The 16,352-nt window shown below is 42.7% G+C and overlaps 1 protein-coding gene across 4 annotated transcripts in view; it reads right to left on the bottom strand.

Annotated features, from left to right (window-relative positions):
- Positions 1 to 774: 774 nt before the first annotated feature.
- The window catches only part of SKOR2 (SKI family transcriptional corepressor 2), a 42,520-nt gene continuing 26,942 nt past the window's right edge, over positions 775 to 16,352 (bottom strand). For 3 of the 4 annotated variants that reach the window (XM_066601840.1, XM_066601842.1, XM_066601843.1), the window contains 4 exons: positions 11,135 to 11,233; positions 6,226 to 6,293; positions 3,240 to 3,305; positions 775 to 1,263 (listed from right to left, as the gene is read on the bottom strand). In XM_066601840.1, the coding sequence (XP_066457937.1) occupies positions 3,243 to 3,305; positions 6,226 to 6,293; positions 11,135 to 11,233 (230 nt within the window). In that variant the 3' untranslated portion in view covers positions 775 to 1,263; positions 3,240 to 3,242. The remainder of the gene's footprint in view (positions 1,264 to 3,239; positions 3,306 to 6,225; positions 6,294 to 11,134; positions 11,234 to 16,352) is intronic. The other variant, XM_066601841.1, reaches the window with a different exon arrangement.

Raw genomic sequence — 16,352 nt, 5'->3', positions numbered from 1 at the left:
TTATGGACTGAAATTGCCCATTAAAGTCAATGGGATCGCGTTAATACGCAGTGACACGTAATACATGCATGTGTACTGTATATTCAGGCAGCAAGGAATTTATGGGACCTTCACAGCACGTGAGCGCCATGGGATGTCTTTCAAAGTCCCATTGAATACAATTGGCGATATGTTCCGAGGGAACGCCCAAAGATAGAGCATGCTGTGTGAAAAGATCAATTCAAAAGCACTTTACATTTGCGGTAGTATTGTGTGCATCGCACGATAATCATGGTCGTGTAAATAAGCCCTAACACGGCTATGGCGCTCTCTGCACTATGGTGGGGTTTCTCCCCTCCCAACATTTTAGCACCGAGCTTCCTACCTTGGAGGGTGACTAGGGTGTCTGGGTAAGGTTGTCAGAGTGGTGCTGTCACCTATGAGTTGTTGAACAGAGCATTGCGAAGGTGCGCACCGAAGCTCAGAATCCAAGATGTCACCCGCTCTCTGTGTTGGCACCGCCCCCTCTGGGTACAGTAGAGAGCTGGTCCTTCTGCGTCTGGACCTGTGTGGATGGCGGATTCAGCCCCACAGATCTTGAGTTTGATACATGTGGATTGGTGGCTCAGGTATCTGCTATGTCCCTCCACCATGCTTTACACTGCAGTGGTCAAGGTAGTTTCAGGTGACTGATGGAAAAGCCCGGATACCACTTGATAGCTTTTATTATAGATTCTTATCCACATAAATATTAAAGAAACTACAAGAACAGTGATAAATACTTTAGAACAGAGATTATATTCTTAATTACACTTAATAGTAAACTGTAAAATTATGTCCAGGTGGGTGCGGCGTGTCCCATACAGCAGGCAGAGGAGAATGACAGCGGGGCCATCGTCAGTCACTGTCCAGTCCGCAGGCGTAGCTTCACCGTCACCAGTGTAGAATTGCGCCAGCGCTGACCACAGAGCACGGCGCTGCTATTGTATAGGGTAGAGATCCAGGAGAGGGCGCCCCCTGCAGTCACACTCAGGCTGAACACATCGTTAACGTCCCTTCCTGGGCGTTGTAGTGCATGTTCTGTGGTCACACATACTTTGGTACCACCACGGAGGGTGCTTGTGGGTGTAGTCTCTGAAGAATCAGCTGCTATGTCAAAAGTGTCCATGAGCACTCCGCTTCTCAAGGAACCAGAAAAGTCCAAGTTTCCAGTCTTTGTACACGTTCAAGGAGGTGATTATCTTACAAAAGTCTCAGCTGATTTCGCAGCAATTCTTCTCTTGGCTGCAAAAGAAAAAAAGAGAATTAGGTAAATTCATTAATTTTCATTTACGTCCTCAACAGGGCAACATGTGAATGATCCCCACTGCTCCCTGAGAGCGCCACAAGTTATGCTCCCTATGACTTCATAATACACTGAATGCCCCTTTACTTGAGCCGTAGTAGTGCAATGGACCTCCCTTGGCCTTCATTGGGGCGTAGATCCCATTAGCTATTGAAATTATTCTGCAGGAATATCGGCCCCTGTGGACAGGAAACTTCTTGTAGATATAGGTGCTGACATGTTCTGACCAGCTGACAGGAAGGGGTCATCGATTCATGCTGCTTGTGCCAAATTCTGACCTTCCATCAGCACGGGGCAACAGAAATCTGGAATCATCTGACCAGGAGATGCTCAGCAATTTTTGTGCTGGAGTTTCGCAGTTTCTCTTAGGCTGCCTGCACACGGGCGGATTTGCATTGCGGGCGTCCGCCTCCGGATACTGCAGCGAATCCAGCCCACAGCATGCTATGACAATATGCGATTTTTCTGCCTACAAGCAGAAATCAATTGCGTTTTTCCACTCTCAGGGGAGAAATCGCAGCATGCTGCGATTTTGTGCGGGCTATGCACGGAGGGCTTCCATTGAAATCAACGGAAGCTGTCCATACCGCGGCCAATCTGCAATCAACATTACAGAATAGTCGCGGGAGCCACGTCATCACCATAGCAACGTCGCCCCGTCATCTGTACTGCGCATGTGCGCCGGCGCAACCACAGCACAGGAAGACGATGCTAGACAGATACACTGGGGCCACCGTCCAGGCACCGGTCGAACTCCACTGCAGGATCCCGCATGCGGGGTCTGACCTGGCCACATGCGGGGTCTGACCTGGCCACATGCGGGGTCTGACCTGGCCGTGTGCAGGCAGCCTTAAGTCAACTTCACATGAGCGTATGTGTATTTGTGTGCAATTTCCATACAGGGAAGCGCCAATCGTGAAGGGCTAAGGGGCTATAATAAGGTGGCCATTCAGTGTATGTGCTGAAGTTGGTGTATGGGCCACCCTACTAAAGCTTGGGGATGCCCACCCACCCTCAACTCCTTCTGAAGTGCAACTTAACAGGGAATGTTTTTGTGACACAAATTCTGAAAGCATCAGTCTAGGTTACACGACTCGCCCATGTCCTGAATTGGTGGTATTGTCTCAAAAGTGTGAAAACACCCATATAGGATGAAAAGGATTTTGGCAGACATGATTTAATTTTGCATTGAAGCTGTAGGGAACGGGAAAACCTGTTGGGCGAAGTCACCAACATGACGGCCATTTTGAATACCGCCATCTTGGATTCAACTCTAATTTTTCTACTGGAATGATAGGTGTGTGATATATCAAACTGGAGGAGGATTTCACTAGAAAAACAATGATGTGCTTCATTTTAACATAACTTTATTAATTCTCATATTAACACAATGATTACTCTTCATTACAGGCAATGCAAATGATGTCGTTATCTCAAGCAGAACATGCTGAGATGATCCTTATGTCAGGGAAACAAACATGTGTCATTGCGACAGATTACAATAAATGCCATGCAACCAGACCTCCAATTACCCACAGTGTAGTAGCCAAACCGCTGTTTTGGCCTAATTCATCAGTAATGGTTTTTGGTCATCCAGATTTAACATGAAAATGAATAAAGTTACATTACAATGAAGCACTCCATTGTTTTTCTGGTGACATTTTCTGTCAGTCTGATATATCACACACCTACCTTCCCAATGCAAATACTAGAGTAGAATGCAAGATGGCGGCATTCAAAATGGCCGTCATGTTGGTGACATGGCTTAACAAATTTCCCCTTTCCTCCACAGCTTGTATGCAGAATTGGATCACCATCTGCCAGACTGGTTTCATTCTATATGGTGTTTCCACACTTTTGAGGCATCCTATAGTATGGCTCTTACAGGTGCAGATTTCATAGAAGCTCATCTTACCTTTTAGCTTTTGCTCAGGTGAGTACCGAGTTTCTCTTTCCGTATTAAGCTGGCGGCGTAAGGGATCTGCATGAAGAGAAATACATTTTAATTGGACTGAACTCTAATTACTATTCCATAGTGGTGATTCATAAAGCCTTATTGTAATTCCTGTGTTAAATGGCTTTTCCATACAAATACTATTGATAATGTACCACAATGATTAGTCATCAATAGTTGATTGGCAGGGTCTACTGTTTGGGCCCAGGCTGATCAGCTCATTGGGCGACCGCTGTGAAGCACCGCAATACATAGGGCTCGGAGTGGAAGCTGCTGCTCCAACCACTATGTAGTGGCCGGTGCTTGTAATTGCAGGCACAACTGGCATTAAAATGAATGGAAGTTGTGCCTGCAATTACAAGTGATGGCCACCACATAGGGGTCGGAGCAGCAGCTTCCACTCCAACCCATGTGTATAGTGGCGCTGACATCAGGGGCTTCATCAGCTGATCTATTGGGGTCCAAAGTGACAGACCCTGCCGATCAACTATTGCCATCAATAATGGTATTTGCCAAGAAAATAAAGCTTAATCAGGTTGTGGATAAGGCCTGTATGACATGAGCGTATGCGTATTTGCGCACACACTTGTGCTTTGTTTTTTCTGAATGGGCGTTGCGCTTTGGTGTTTCCTACTGTACTTTTTGCCTCCACAAATCGTGCGCAATTACACGCACAAAAACACGCTCCAATGCTCGCCGTCATTGAAATGGCCAATTAGTTTAATGAGTTCCAGATGCGTTCTTTTCCTATGTAGGGAAATAGAGCATGCTGTGTATTATTTTTGTGTGACTGAATTGCGCACACCAAATACACATGTGTGAACGAACCCGGTGCAATCAATGGGCTCTATTCTCTGCGTTTTGTTGCTCACAAATTTTGCATACACAAATATGCAAATACACAGAGAGAGTATAGAACCAATTGATTGCATTGGGATCATTCACACATATTTCCCAGCGCGTTTTGGTTGCATAAAAAAACCCGCAGCATGCTCTACTTTCCTGCACCAAAGTCCCCATAGAAGTCAGTGGGGGTGCGGGATACGTAAGGAGATGCGTGATACGCTGCATAATTCCACTGGAAAGAGATCACATCTGTAACTCATTAGACTAGAAACACATTTGTCTGCCGCGCACGAATAAACCCGCGTTGTGGGTAGACGAAGTAGAGTAAAATATCCCGAGGCACACGCAAAAATGTATTGCTTATTCTGCAAATACACTATGCTCAGACGCCTGCAAATACGCATATGCTCGTGTGAAGGGGGCCCAAGCAGAGGCGTAACTTGAAGCTCCTTGGCCCCAATGCAAAACCTGTAACAGGGCCCCCAACTATAATGCTTTATTCATGGTACTGGGCTCCCTATATGGAGAAGAGAGGCCTAATGGGCCCCCCAAGGCTCCTGGGCCCCGGGTGCAACCGCATCCTCTGCACCCGCTATAGTTACGCCCCTGGGCCCAAGGGATAACTTGCTGACATTGGGATACCCCCTTATGTCTGTACCAGTTTTCATTCTCTACATGCAAAAAGGAATGTCCGCATTATTAACGGCAAGAAGAGATCTTGAAAGTAGTGAATCAACACATAAAGTTGCAAAACTTTTCATTATGCAATCATTGAACTTTATTTACAGAAACACGGATCGGCAGCGTCTCATCGGACGTTCCTTGTGTGGGGTCTGTCCTGTGTTATAGCCTAAATCACTGATGAATACAGTGAATATGAGATATTCTGCACACTGTGGATTATTATAGTCATTATATTGTTCCTCGAAGGGCTAATTAAGTAGAAATAAATCAGTGGATACTGAAATTGCTTCTAATTTTCAATTAGATTTTCTTATACAAGCCTATTTTTAGATGACCACTAGGTGGCGCTTCAGGCTTATGGCTCTTTTGATACTTGTATCAGTGCCATGCTGTGTACTATTGCCTATAGCAGGGTGTTTTCAGACTTGTAGTGCTACAAATACATGTTACATCGTACAATTCCATAATCCGTAGTACTACAGATACCAGGAGTTACACATCTGTTGCTCTAATTTCTGCAGCTGAAAATCTGTTCTATCCATGTGTGTCCGGGCTCACACTTCAGATATATCTGATAGTTGCAGGAATTTCTGAAAATAGCGTATATTGAAGTATTTAACTTGTTTTTTGCGCACGCAAAAAGTATAGTAAAACACGCACTTACGCACGCAAATACACAACACCCATTGTTCCAATGCGTCAGTAAACGCGCTTACTCCCATGTGACACCGGCGTTAGTGCTCACCTACACGGGGTACGAGGCCGCTTTCACACGGTTGAGAAAATCAAGCTTTGTACGATTCAAGACGCGTAAATCGCGCACAAATATAAACCCCATTATTTTGAATACAGAATTTCTTTACCGCATCGCTGTGCCGGTAAAAATCGTGGCATGTCCTGTCTTTGGGCGTTCCCTCGAAATACCTTGCCAATTGTTTTCAATGGGTTCAGAAAACACATTGCAGCATGTCCTATTTTGGTGAATGTTGCGCACGTAATATGCACCAGTATAGGCTGTGGGGATTTAGCATACACCGCAAATACACATGTACATACGCATTTGCTGTGCACTACTTATTTTACGTGCATGAAAAATACACGTGTAATACGCAGAACACATACGACCATGAAAGTGAGCCCTTAAAGGTGCAGGTCTTGGAGGTGTATATACAGTTTCCCTGAAAATAAGCCCTAGCCCTTTTTGATGATACTAGCTGCTACTCTAAAAATAAGCCCTAGTTACAAATAATAAAAAAGTCCATTTAAATAGTGTCCACGCGCTATACATGTTAGAAAGTGAATTTATTTTAAGCAAAAATTACTATAAGACCCTGTCTTATTTTTGGGAAAACAGGGGTAATGGCGGACTACAGGTTCTGCTTGCTATATAGTTCATAAGGTATGTATTCTAACTTACAATTTGTAGTTGCTGGACCATCTCTTCTCGGTACGCGAGCTCTCGCTTCATCTGGTCATGGAAGTTATCTGTGAAGGAATGGAAAGTATATATATATTAATATGATGGCTCCATCTGCGTTAGTTACCCTCCAATGTTCATCCAGAGGAAGGAAAAAAAAAACAATGAGGTAAAACCAATTTTCCTAATTAAAGGGAAAAAAGTCTTTCCTGACTTCAGTCTGCCATAACTATTTTATTGTTACACCGCCACGGCCATAGGGAGGCCTGTTTGTGTGTGGCGAGCTGGAGTTTTTATTGGTACCATTAATGGGTACTTATAATATATAGTAACATTTTTCTTCATTTTCTGGAGGGCAGGAAGACAAAATACATCAATTCTGTCATTTTTTTTACAGCGTTAATCATGCAGCATAAATTACATGACACATTTTTGAGCAGGTTGGTACAATTAAGAAAACACCTAAATTATATATATTTTTAAGCTTTTTCCACTTTTGCACAATAAAACCCCCTTTTTTAAAATATATTTTTTAATCTATTACTGCATTCAAAGTCACGTAACCTTTCTTGTTTGACCATTGACAGGGCTCTGTGAGGGCTTGGCTTTTTGTGTGACTTGAACCTGCGATGCTATGATCACTGTGGTAGATAATGCACAGCAATACTTCTATACTGCAATGCATTATCACCTATCATAACGATCCACAGGCCATGGCAGACCCCGAGCACCACTGACTGGCATCCAGTTGCCCTTGACGATTCCATGGCAGAGGGTTGATGACATCACAGAGGTTACGACCTATTGAAATCAATAGGTTCTATTTTCTGCATCTTGCTTGGCCTAAGGGGATTTAGATATTGGTGGAGGCCTGCTGCCTGTGGCTCCCACCAATCAGCTGTTTGAAGATGCTGTGGCTGTTGGATGCAACCTTTTCTCAGACCAATGATGTCATGTTTATTGGTCACATGGCCTAAGAGTAGCCAAGTCCCTTTCAAGTGAATTGGATTGAGTTGCTATACCAGGTACAGCCGCTATACAATGGCCCTGTGCCTGATATGCACTGAAGCAGCCATTTCAAATAGCTGATTGACAAGGGTCCCGAGCGGCGGACCTCCAAATCCCTGATATTGATGACCTGAGGATAGGTCATCAATATCTTAGTCCTGGAAAACTTTATGGGAGTGTTTGGATTTCTGTTCCTATTGAATATGACTGTTAAAGGGGTTGTGCCAAGTTATAAAGTTACTTTATAATCGGTGTCAGTCGTGCATGTGCAATGAAAGTGCCAGAAATTGCCAAATACGAGAGCTGGGCAATCATTGGTACTGTATTTGAAATGAATGGCGCTGTGACATGCATGCATGACCGCCACATAATTCGTGTCCCCCGTTCTCAAGAGCAGAGGGTGTCGCAGTTGTCGGACTCCCACTGATCATAAGAATATCCCATATCCTACAGATAGGGAATAACTTACTGAATTACTTACATTGTAAGGGGGGAATGGGGCATACCCTTAGACAGTGACCCATACAAATAGTGCCATACCCTCCTCATATAAATAATGCCATACAGTACCCATATATATTGCTGCTGCACCCTTTAAAGCAAAGTCTACATTGAGGAAAGAGACTCCAAGACACAACTGAATGTCTGCATCTGCCTATGTCAGTACCAATGTGGGCACCCTGATTGGATGATGATGGCATGCAAAGCAAGAGTGCCAAGGAGTGAAGGGAGGGTCTTTGTGGAATTGACTAGATATTTCTGGGTATTTGCACCCCCTCATCCTCCTTACAGAGAAAGAAAATGGCTGATGGGTAGTAAATACTGCAGGAGTGCTCAGGACAGCCATTGAGAAGAACTTATTAAAGATGCACAAGTGTCTGGCCTTGTATCCTAGAGTGTATATCATGGTTGGCCCAGAGAGAAGGTTCCCGGTAATGGAGATAACATCTGAGAGCTTGCATTAAACAGCTGCTTCTCTTCTTATAACTAACCTCATTGGGAGTTACGAGGTAAAGCAGGAAGCAAAGAGATAAACGTCTCAGGCGAGGAAGCTCTCAGAACGCTCTCAAGGGAGGATGATATATATAAACGTATAAGATATAGGTCCTGATGGGGAAGCTTTCAATCGCTTAATGAGGCTCTACCAGAACTTTAACTCCTTGTGTGGTAGATTCTAGACAAACAAGAGGGACCCCTAATAAAACGAGGCCCCCCTCGTAGTGCTGGCTCATGACACCCCGCCATACTGTCCCTGCGGTGTGACCATCAGACTGGTACCTCTTAGAAGACTAATGTTGAGGTGGCCATGAATAAGGGGTACTTTACTTAGGTTTACACTGCCTATGGGGAAAGGTTGGTGGGAACCTCCACCCCAAAGACCCAATTGCAGACAAAAGGGGCGCCTCTACATTAGGTATATTCTGGATGAATTGTTGTTTCTCAGGATTAATATGGAGATTTTGCAGTCTTGCAGCCATAATGCAGCCTACTGGGACCCCCAATATAATCAAGCAGCTGCCTGAGTACAATGGTGGGAGAAGAAAGCCTCGTAATCTCTACTGAGCTATTTCATTTCCTTTTTATTGGTCTAATCTTCAAGTCTGGGGCTAGGTAATGGGGTGGGGGTTGGGATACCTGCATTAAGAATGTCCTACTCTGTATCTATCTATTGATATCTTTCTCTCTATATATCTATCTAATATCTCTCTTGCTATCCTCTGTCTATCTGCCTATCGATTATCTATCTATCTATCTCATATCTATCTATCAATCTATCTATCTCATATCTATCTATCATCTATCAATCTATCTATCTCATATCTTTCTATTTATCTATCTATCTCTCTCATATTTATCTAGCTATCTAATATCAATCTATTTTATATCTATCTATTATCTATCTCATATCTATCTATCTATCTAATATCTATCTATCTATCTATCTATCTATCTATCTATCTATTTCATATCTGTCTATCTATTTCATCTATCTATTTATCTATCTATCTCATATCTGTCTATCTATCTATCTCATATCTATCTATCAATCACCTATCTCATATCTATCTATCTATCTATCTATCTATCTCTCATATTTATATATCTATATCTATCTATATCTATCTATCTATCTATCTATCTCATATCTATCTATCTATCTATCCATCTCATATCTATCTATCGATATCTATCTAATATCTACCTCATATCTATCTATCTAATATCTATATCACATCTATCTATATCTATCTATTATCTATCTAATATCTACCTCATATCTATCTATCTCCTATCTATCTATCTATCTAATATCTATCTCATATCTATCTATCTATCTATCTATCTATCTATCTAATATCTATCTATATATCTATATCTATCTATTATCTATCTAATATCTATCTCCTATCTATCTATCTATCTATCTATCTATCTATCTATCTATCTATCTCATATCTATCTATCATCTATCAATCTATCTATCTATCTCATATCTATCTATCATCTATCAATCTATCTATCTCATATCTTTCTATTTATCTATCTATCTCTCTCATATTTATCTAGCTATCTAATATCAATCTATTTTATATCTATCTATTATCTATCTATCTATCTATCTCATATCTATGTATCTATATCTATCTATCATCTATCTAATATATATCTATCTATTTCACATCTGTCTATCTATCTATTTCATCTATCTATCTATCTATCTATCTATCTATCTATCTATCTCATATCTGTCTATCTATCTATCTCATATCTATCTATCAATCACCTATCTCATATCTATCTATCTATCTATCTATCTATCTCTCATATCTATCTATCTATCTATCTATCTATCTATCTATCTATCTATCTATCTATCTATCTAGCATCTATCTCTTATCTATCTATATCTATCTCATATCTATCTATCTATCTATCTATCTATCTCCTATCTATCTATCTATCTATCTATCTATCTAATATATATCTCATATCTATCTATTTATATCTATCTATTATCTATCTAATATCTACCTCGTATCTATCTATCTATCTATCTATCTATCTATGTCATATCTATCTATATATCTATATCTATCTATTATCTATCTAATATCTATCTCCTATCTATCTATCTATCTATGTCATATCTATCTATCTATATCTATCTAATATATATCTCATATCTATCTATCTATCTATCTATCTATCTATCTATCTATCTATCTATCTATCTATCTATCTATCTATCATCTATCTATCTATCATCTATCTCATATCTATCTATCTATCTATCTATCTATCTATCTATCTATCTATCTATCTATCTATCTATCTATCTATCTATCATCTATCTCATATCTATCTATCTATCTATCTATCTATCTATCTATCTATCTATCTATCTATCTATCTATCTATCTATCTATCTATCTTGATGTTCTCATACTACTTTAAAAGCTGACATGAGACCGCACCCATACGACTGCAAAATCTGAGCAACTTTAGGAGCCTTTCACAATCCACACTCAGATTTCGCACCAAACTCCGCATGTCTCATTCATATTTTGATGCAGAATTAAAATTGGTTTAAATCAGCCTGCAACTCCCCAATAAAACCCACAATAAGACTTGCCGGTTTTGGTGTGAAATTCGCAGTGATGGAATAAGCTGTGAATTTCAGTGTGGAATACAGAATAATTCCACCCGGTGTGAGGGCACCCTAATGCTACCACACCGAACATGCAAGTTCTGTGAAATCCTACCCCGGCGGTTGCTCTTGTGCTGTGTAACCTGCTCCTCTTCAGCTCGGTACAACCATAAAATGCCACAACATCTCAACCAAAGCCACCACTAGCCAAGAGCAAATATAAAGCAACATGTAAGAATCAAGTATCCTTACTGAAAACAGGAAAAGATGGCGTCCCCTTTAACACTTGGAATTCTTGCTCCAGCCTCCTCCTCAGATCTATCTGTTCAAACAAAACTTTTTGAAGTTCTTCTGGAAAAAAAAGGAGGAAAAAAATGACATTAGAATTGCCGAGAGTTAAAAGATAAAAAAAGATCTAAAAACGGTAAAGCGCTGTGTGGGCCGGGCGGGGCCTGATGGAGAAATCCATGAATATAAATCAATGCAATATATTATTTTAAAGTATTATATTACCGTGTCATGTATTGATTGATACGCATGCATTAATCTCAATTATATCCACCCGGCCTCTATATATTATTCATACCCAGCTTGTCAAGCGTAAAATATGGTTCATAAGCCGGTTACTTGACTAACTTTGCCGCTAACCCTTTCGGTGGGACAAGGCCGGCAGTCAGTGGCTCTCCATGACTGATGGGTTTGCAGCCTCAGGCAAGGAAGGAGTTAATGTCAGTATTTAAAAGGGCCATGTCACTACCGTAATGAAGGGCGCATAATGGACTCTAATGTGTTCACCCTCTAAGAGAGATGGAAGAGATCACATCTGGCTGTCTGTAGTTGGCTGGCCGGCCGAGGACTAGAATCGTGACCTTGGCTGTTCTTTTGCATCAAAGTCCTTGAGTCACTTTTCTATTCTTAAGACTCCTTCACACGGGCGTATGTGTTTTTGCGCATGCCTCAGTGCAATGCATTTGCCGCCTGAAATGCACATTGTACCGGACTTTTTGCTTGCGCAAAAAAAAAAAATGCGACCACCAGTCCAACGTCTTTTTCCAGCAGAATTATGCTGTTTTCACGCGTCTGCTTGCATATTGTGCACTCCCCATAGACTTCTACAAAAGTAGAGCACGCTGCGTTTTTTTTATGCACGCAAATACGTAGATGTCAACTAGAGATGAGCGAGTATACTCACTAAAGGCAATTACCCGAGCGAGCATTGCCTTTAGCGAGTATCTCCCCGCTCGAGACGGAAGGTTCGGGTGCCGGCGCGGGGGAGCGGTGAGTAGCGGCAGTCAGCAGGAGGGAGTGGGGGGAGAGAGGGAGAGAGAGATCTCCCCTCCGTTCCTCCCCGCTCTCCGCTGCAGCTCCCTGCCCGCCGCCGGCAGCCGAACCTTCCGTCTCGAGCGGGGAGATACTCGCTAAAGGCAATGCTCGCTCGAGCAATTGCCTTTAGCGAGTATACTCGCTCATCTCTAATGTCAACCCATTTGAAATCAATGGGCTCTATTCACTGCATATCTCATGCACAAGTTTTGTGTGCGCAAAAAAGGCGAGCAAATACGCCCGTGTGAAGAAGCCCTTAGGCCCAATGCCCACAGCCGTATTTGCACTGTGGGATCCGGAGCCGAGCGTTCGCCTCTGGATCCTGCAGCAAATACAGCCCATACATCATGCTATGGAAAATGCTTTTCCATGCCCACGAGCGGAAATCAACTGCGATTTTCCGGTCGTGGGGGAAAATCGCAGCATGTCCTATTCTAGTGCCAGCCTCGCACGGACGGCTTCCATTGCAGTTAATGGGACACAAGCACAATTTAAATAGCTATTTAGCCTAAGAAGTTCCAGATGTGTTCTTTTTCCTGCAGAATTGCGCATGCACTCTTCTGTTTACTTCAGATAGAACTTGCATGAGAAATTTGCCTGTGTGAATATAGCCTGAGGCTGCTTTGACACGGCCAAGAAACTCGTTCGAGATTTGTGTATAGCAAAACGCACAAATCCCGCGCAGATATGAGTTATATATACGAGCGAGGTTTGTCCGCATCGCGGCATGTACTATCTTGTCCCGTTCCTTGGAACACATCGCCAATTGATTTCAATGGAACTTTTAATGCCTCACATGCGATGTGATGTTTCCCCTTGAAGTCCTGATCCTCTCGCGCGAGTTTCATTGCGGTATGGAAGGAATTCATAAACATTCATTTTAATGTATTTATTTACATGAGCGATTTCTCTCTCTGACCATAGAAAAATGATCGCATGTCCTATTTTTGGGTGATTCGTGTGAAAAAATCACAGTCGCATATGAATGTGATTTCAATGCAGTTTTTTTTTACTATTGAAAAAATATGCTTTTTTTAAAATGCACCTGAAAAACGCATGTGAAAATCGCAAGCGCCACAATATGATGCATCACAAGAACAAGGTAAATAACTTTTTTTATTTTCTCTTTTAAACTCTGCTATTCAGTGTGGTTTTGAAAAAAAAAAGCAGCGGGGCGTTATATAACAGCGCTATCTGCTGGCTAAAGCCAGTACTGCATGAGGTGACACGTTGGATAGGCTCCGACAGCAGAGAGACTGGCAATATACAGTAAGAGAACCCTGACGGACGTCTTCCAACATCGGAGCTGTACAGCCTTAAATCATAATGTCTTCAGACATCAGACAGTGAATTGGAAAGGGTTAACGCACGAGAATCCCGATAACGAAAAAGAAAACATTGAAATTAACGGTTTCGTTTCATCCCATTATGTGACCGTGATTTTTGTGACCGCGTAGCGGGACAAAGTCGCGCTTATCTGTTTAAGCTCTTCGTTGAATCCATAGTAGGTAGCTCACAAATCATTTTCTAGTTTAGATACAACTGTAGCAAACCATCAGCTGTGACAATTGAAGTTTGCAGCCTTTGGAAGTCTCAAAGTTAGGGCTTATTTACATGAGCGTATATCGGCGGGCATTTTAACGGCGGGGGGAGACAGTTTAGCTCTCCCCCTTCCCTCCCTTTTCGCCGTCTAACCTCCTCTCTCCCCCCCCCACTGGCTCTTTGCAATGGGAGTGCGCAGGACGGAGGCGGAGCTAAGTTCCCCCTCCTCCCCGCCTCTTGTCTGTAGCCAGCAATGGGAGGGGATGGGGAGGAGCTTAGCCCCACCCCTCCCATTGCAAACAGCAGCAAGGCACAGAGAGGAGAAGAGAAGGGAGTTTAGCAGTCACGCAATACACAAGGAAGACAACCTGTTGATTTCAATTGGTTCGTTCACATACATGTATTTTTCATGCACATTTTGGTCGCGCATTTGCACAGGGAAAAAGCACATATTGAACTAATTACGCTAATTGCCCATTTTAATGAATGGAGCACGCCTGTGTCTTTTTTTGCACTCACAAATGCGCATAATTTTCATGCACAAAAAGTACAATAAAAACGCACATGAGCGTGCAAATATGTAACATCTATTGCGCAAATACGTGACCAAAAATACGTACGTAAATGCACTTATGCCCTTGTGACACCAGCCTTATGCTACAACTCCATGACAACGTTTGCCACATGAGACTAAGTCTCAGAAAAGTCATGTGACAAAACATTTTCGCGACTTGTCTGCAACTTGTTGCTGCGTAACTGTTTAAGAGCTGCAATATATCTGTTTAGCCTGGAGCTACAAGTGATATGTGTCACATGACAGCCAACTGCATAGAAGATTTCAATAAAAAAGTGGTGCGACTGTTTCAGCGCTGCGATTTGGCTGTTGAAAATACCCAAATAGCAGCCAAATTGCTGTGAAGTTTTGGTCGGATTTACGTATTTATTAGAGATGAGCGCGTATACTCGCTAAGGCTAACTACTCAAGCGAGTAGTGTCTTAGCCGAGTATCTTCCCGCTCGTATCTAAAGATTCGGGGGCCGGCGGAGGGCGGGGAGCGGCGGGGGAGAGCAGGGAGGAACGGAGGGGAGATCTCTCTCTCCCTCTCTCCCCCCCCCCCCCCCCCCCGCAACTCACCTGTCACCCGCGCCGGCCCCCGAATCTTTAGAGATGAGCGGGGAGATACTCGGCTAAGGCACTACTCGCTCGAGTAATGTGCCTTAGCGAGTATACTCGCTCATCTCTAGTATTTATGTGATGTACATGGAGATGTGTCCGTGTTTTGTCTAGTGCAAGTTGTACCCGAGAATCTTAGGCGCAGCTGCACTCAGCATCAAAATACAGCCTAATACTCCTTATAGCTGAGGGTTTGTTACAATTGTATCCATTTCAGACAATAAAATACTCTGAGCTAAATGCAACTGTGGCACAAATGTTGGGTTGCTACAATGTATCAGTACAGGTAAGATGTATCATTCTAGACTTCACACCAAACCATATTGCCTGAGTTGTATGCATTTGTAGCAAACTCTCAGCAGTCACTAAAGCTTTAAGGATGTATCCAAACTTGTAGTTTTCATTCCCATTATTCGGCTTCAACACAGGAGACAAACAAGAACACAACCGAAGTACCAGATGCGGCACATGATGGACACCAATGGCTCCCGATAGATCCCATTCAGGGTCCATTGGGTATTCGTCATGCCCTCCCGATTTTGTAATACAACTTATATATGAAAGTTGCACAACTTTTCATTGTACAATGACTAAGCTTTGTTTTCCGCCTACACCTTTCCTTTCATATGTGATGGGAATACTGCCCTATAAGGAACCCTCTGACGCAGGGGTGCACAGCCTTTTCGGGTTCGAGAGCCACATTGAGGGCCACAATAAAACTTGTAGGGATATTATCAACTGAGACATTCAAGACATGAAACATATGTATTGTAAATGTCTGATTGATGCAGGTTCCCCACGGGAGAATGGAGGTCCCTGTTTTTCCAAATCAGTACTGCAGAGTGGAGTAGACATGTGGCTATCTCCATTGTAGATCAAGGGTGTTGGGGTAACAGCTGAGCATTTCACAGCTCTCATAAACTACAAAAGAGAGAGCTGCATGCATAGACACCCACCTCTATATTGTATTCTCCTTTCTGGAGTGCCAAATTAGTTCAAGGATGCCATTCTCCTGATATATGGGGGAACCAGAGATGGCTACACAGTCCTCCATGAGTACTAACTTGTAATTGGCAACTGACATGGTTGGGAACCTCATAGAATAGCATCACAGGCCATATGTGGCCCCTTGGGTTGAACTGCACCACAATTGTGTAAATACCATAGAGGCGCACCATGTAGTTGCTTTATGGCCATTAGGTTGTCCAACACTGATTGCACACCTTTGCAACTGTCTGAGTATAGAGCTTAGCCCTTCTGTTCTGGGTGGCAGAATTGGGTTGCTATAATGCGGGTCCAGTTTTATCTTTGTTATCGGGCTCCCCACTCTTCTATGTACACTTCTGCAGAAGTATTCCTCCCTGGCCCTGAGCGCCCGAGTGCCATTTTGGATGCCCCCTCTAGTGCTACGGATGAAGCCAATCCAATTAAA

The sequence above is a fragment of the Eleutherodactylus coqui genome, chromosome 5 (genome assembly GCF_035609145.1).
Source record: "Eleutherodactylus coqui strain aEleCoq1 chromosome 5, aEleCoq1.hap1, whole genome shotgun sequence".
NCBI lineage: Eukaryota > Metazoa > Chordata > Amphibia > Anura > Eleutherodactylidae > Eleutherodactylus > Eleutherodactylus coqui.
Note: the sequence above shows the minus strand (reverse complement) of the source record. Positions and strands in the feature narration are given on the sequence as shown.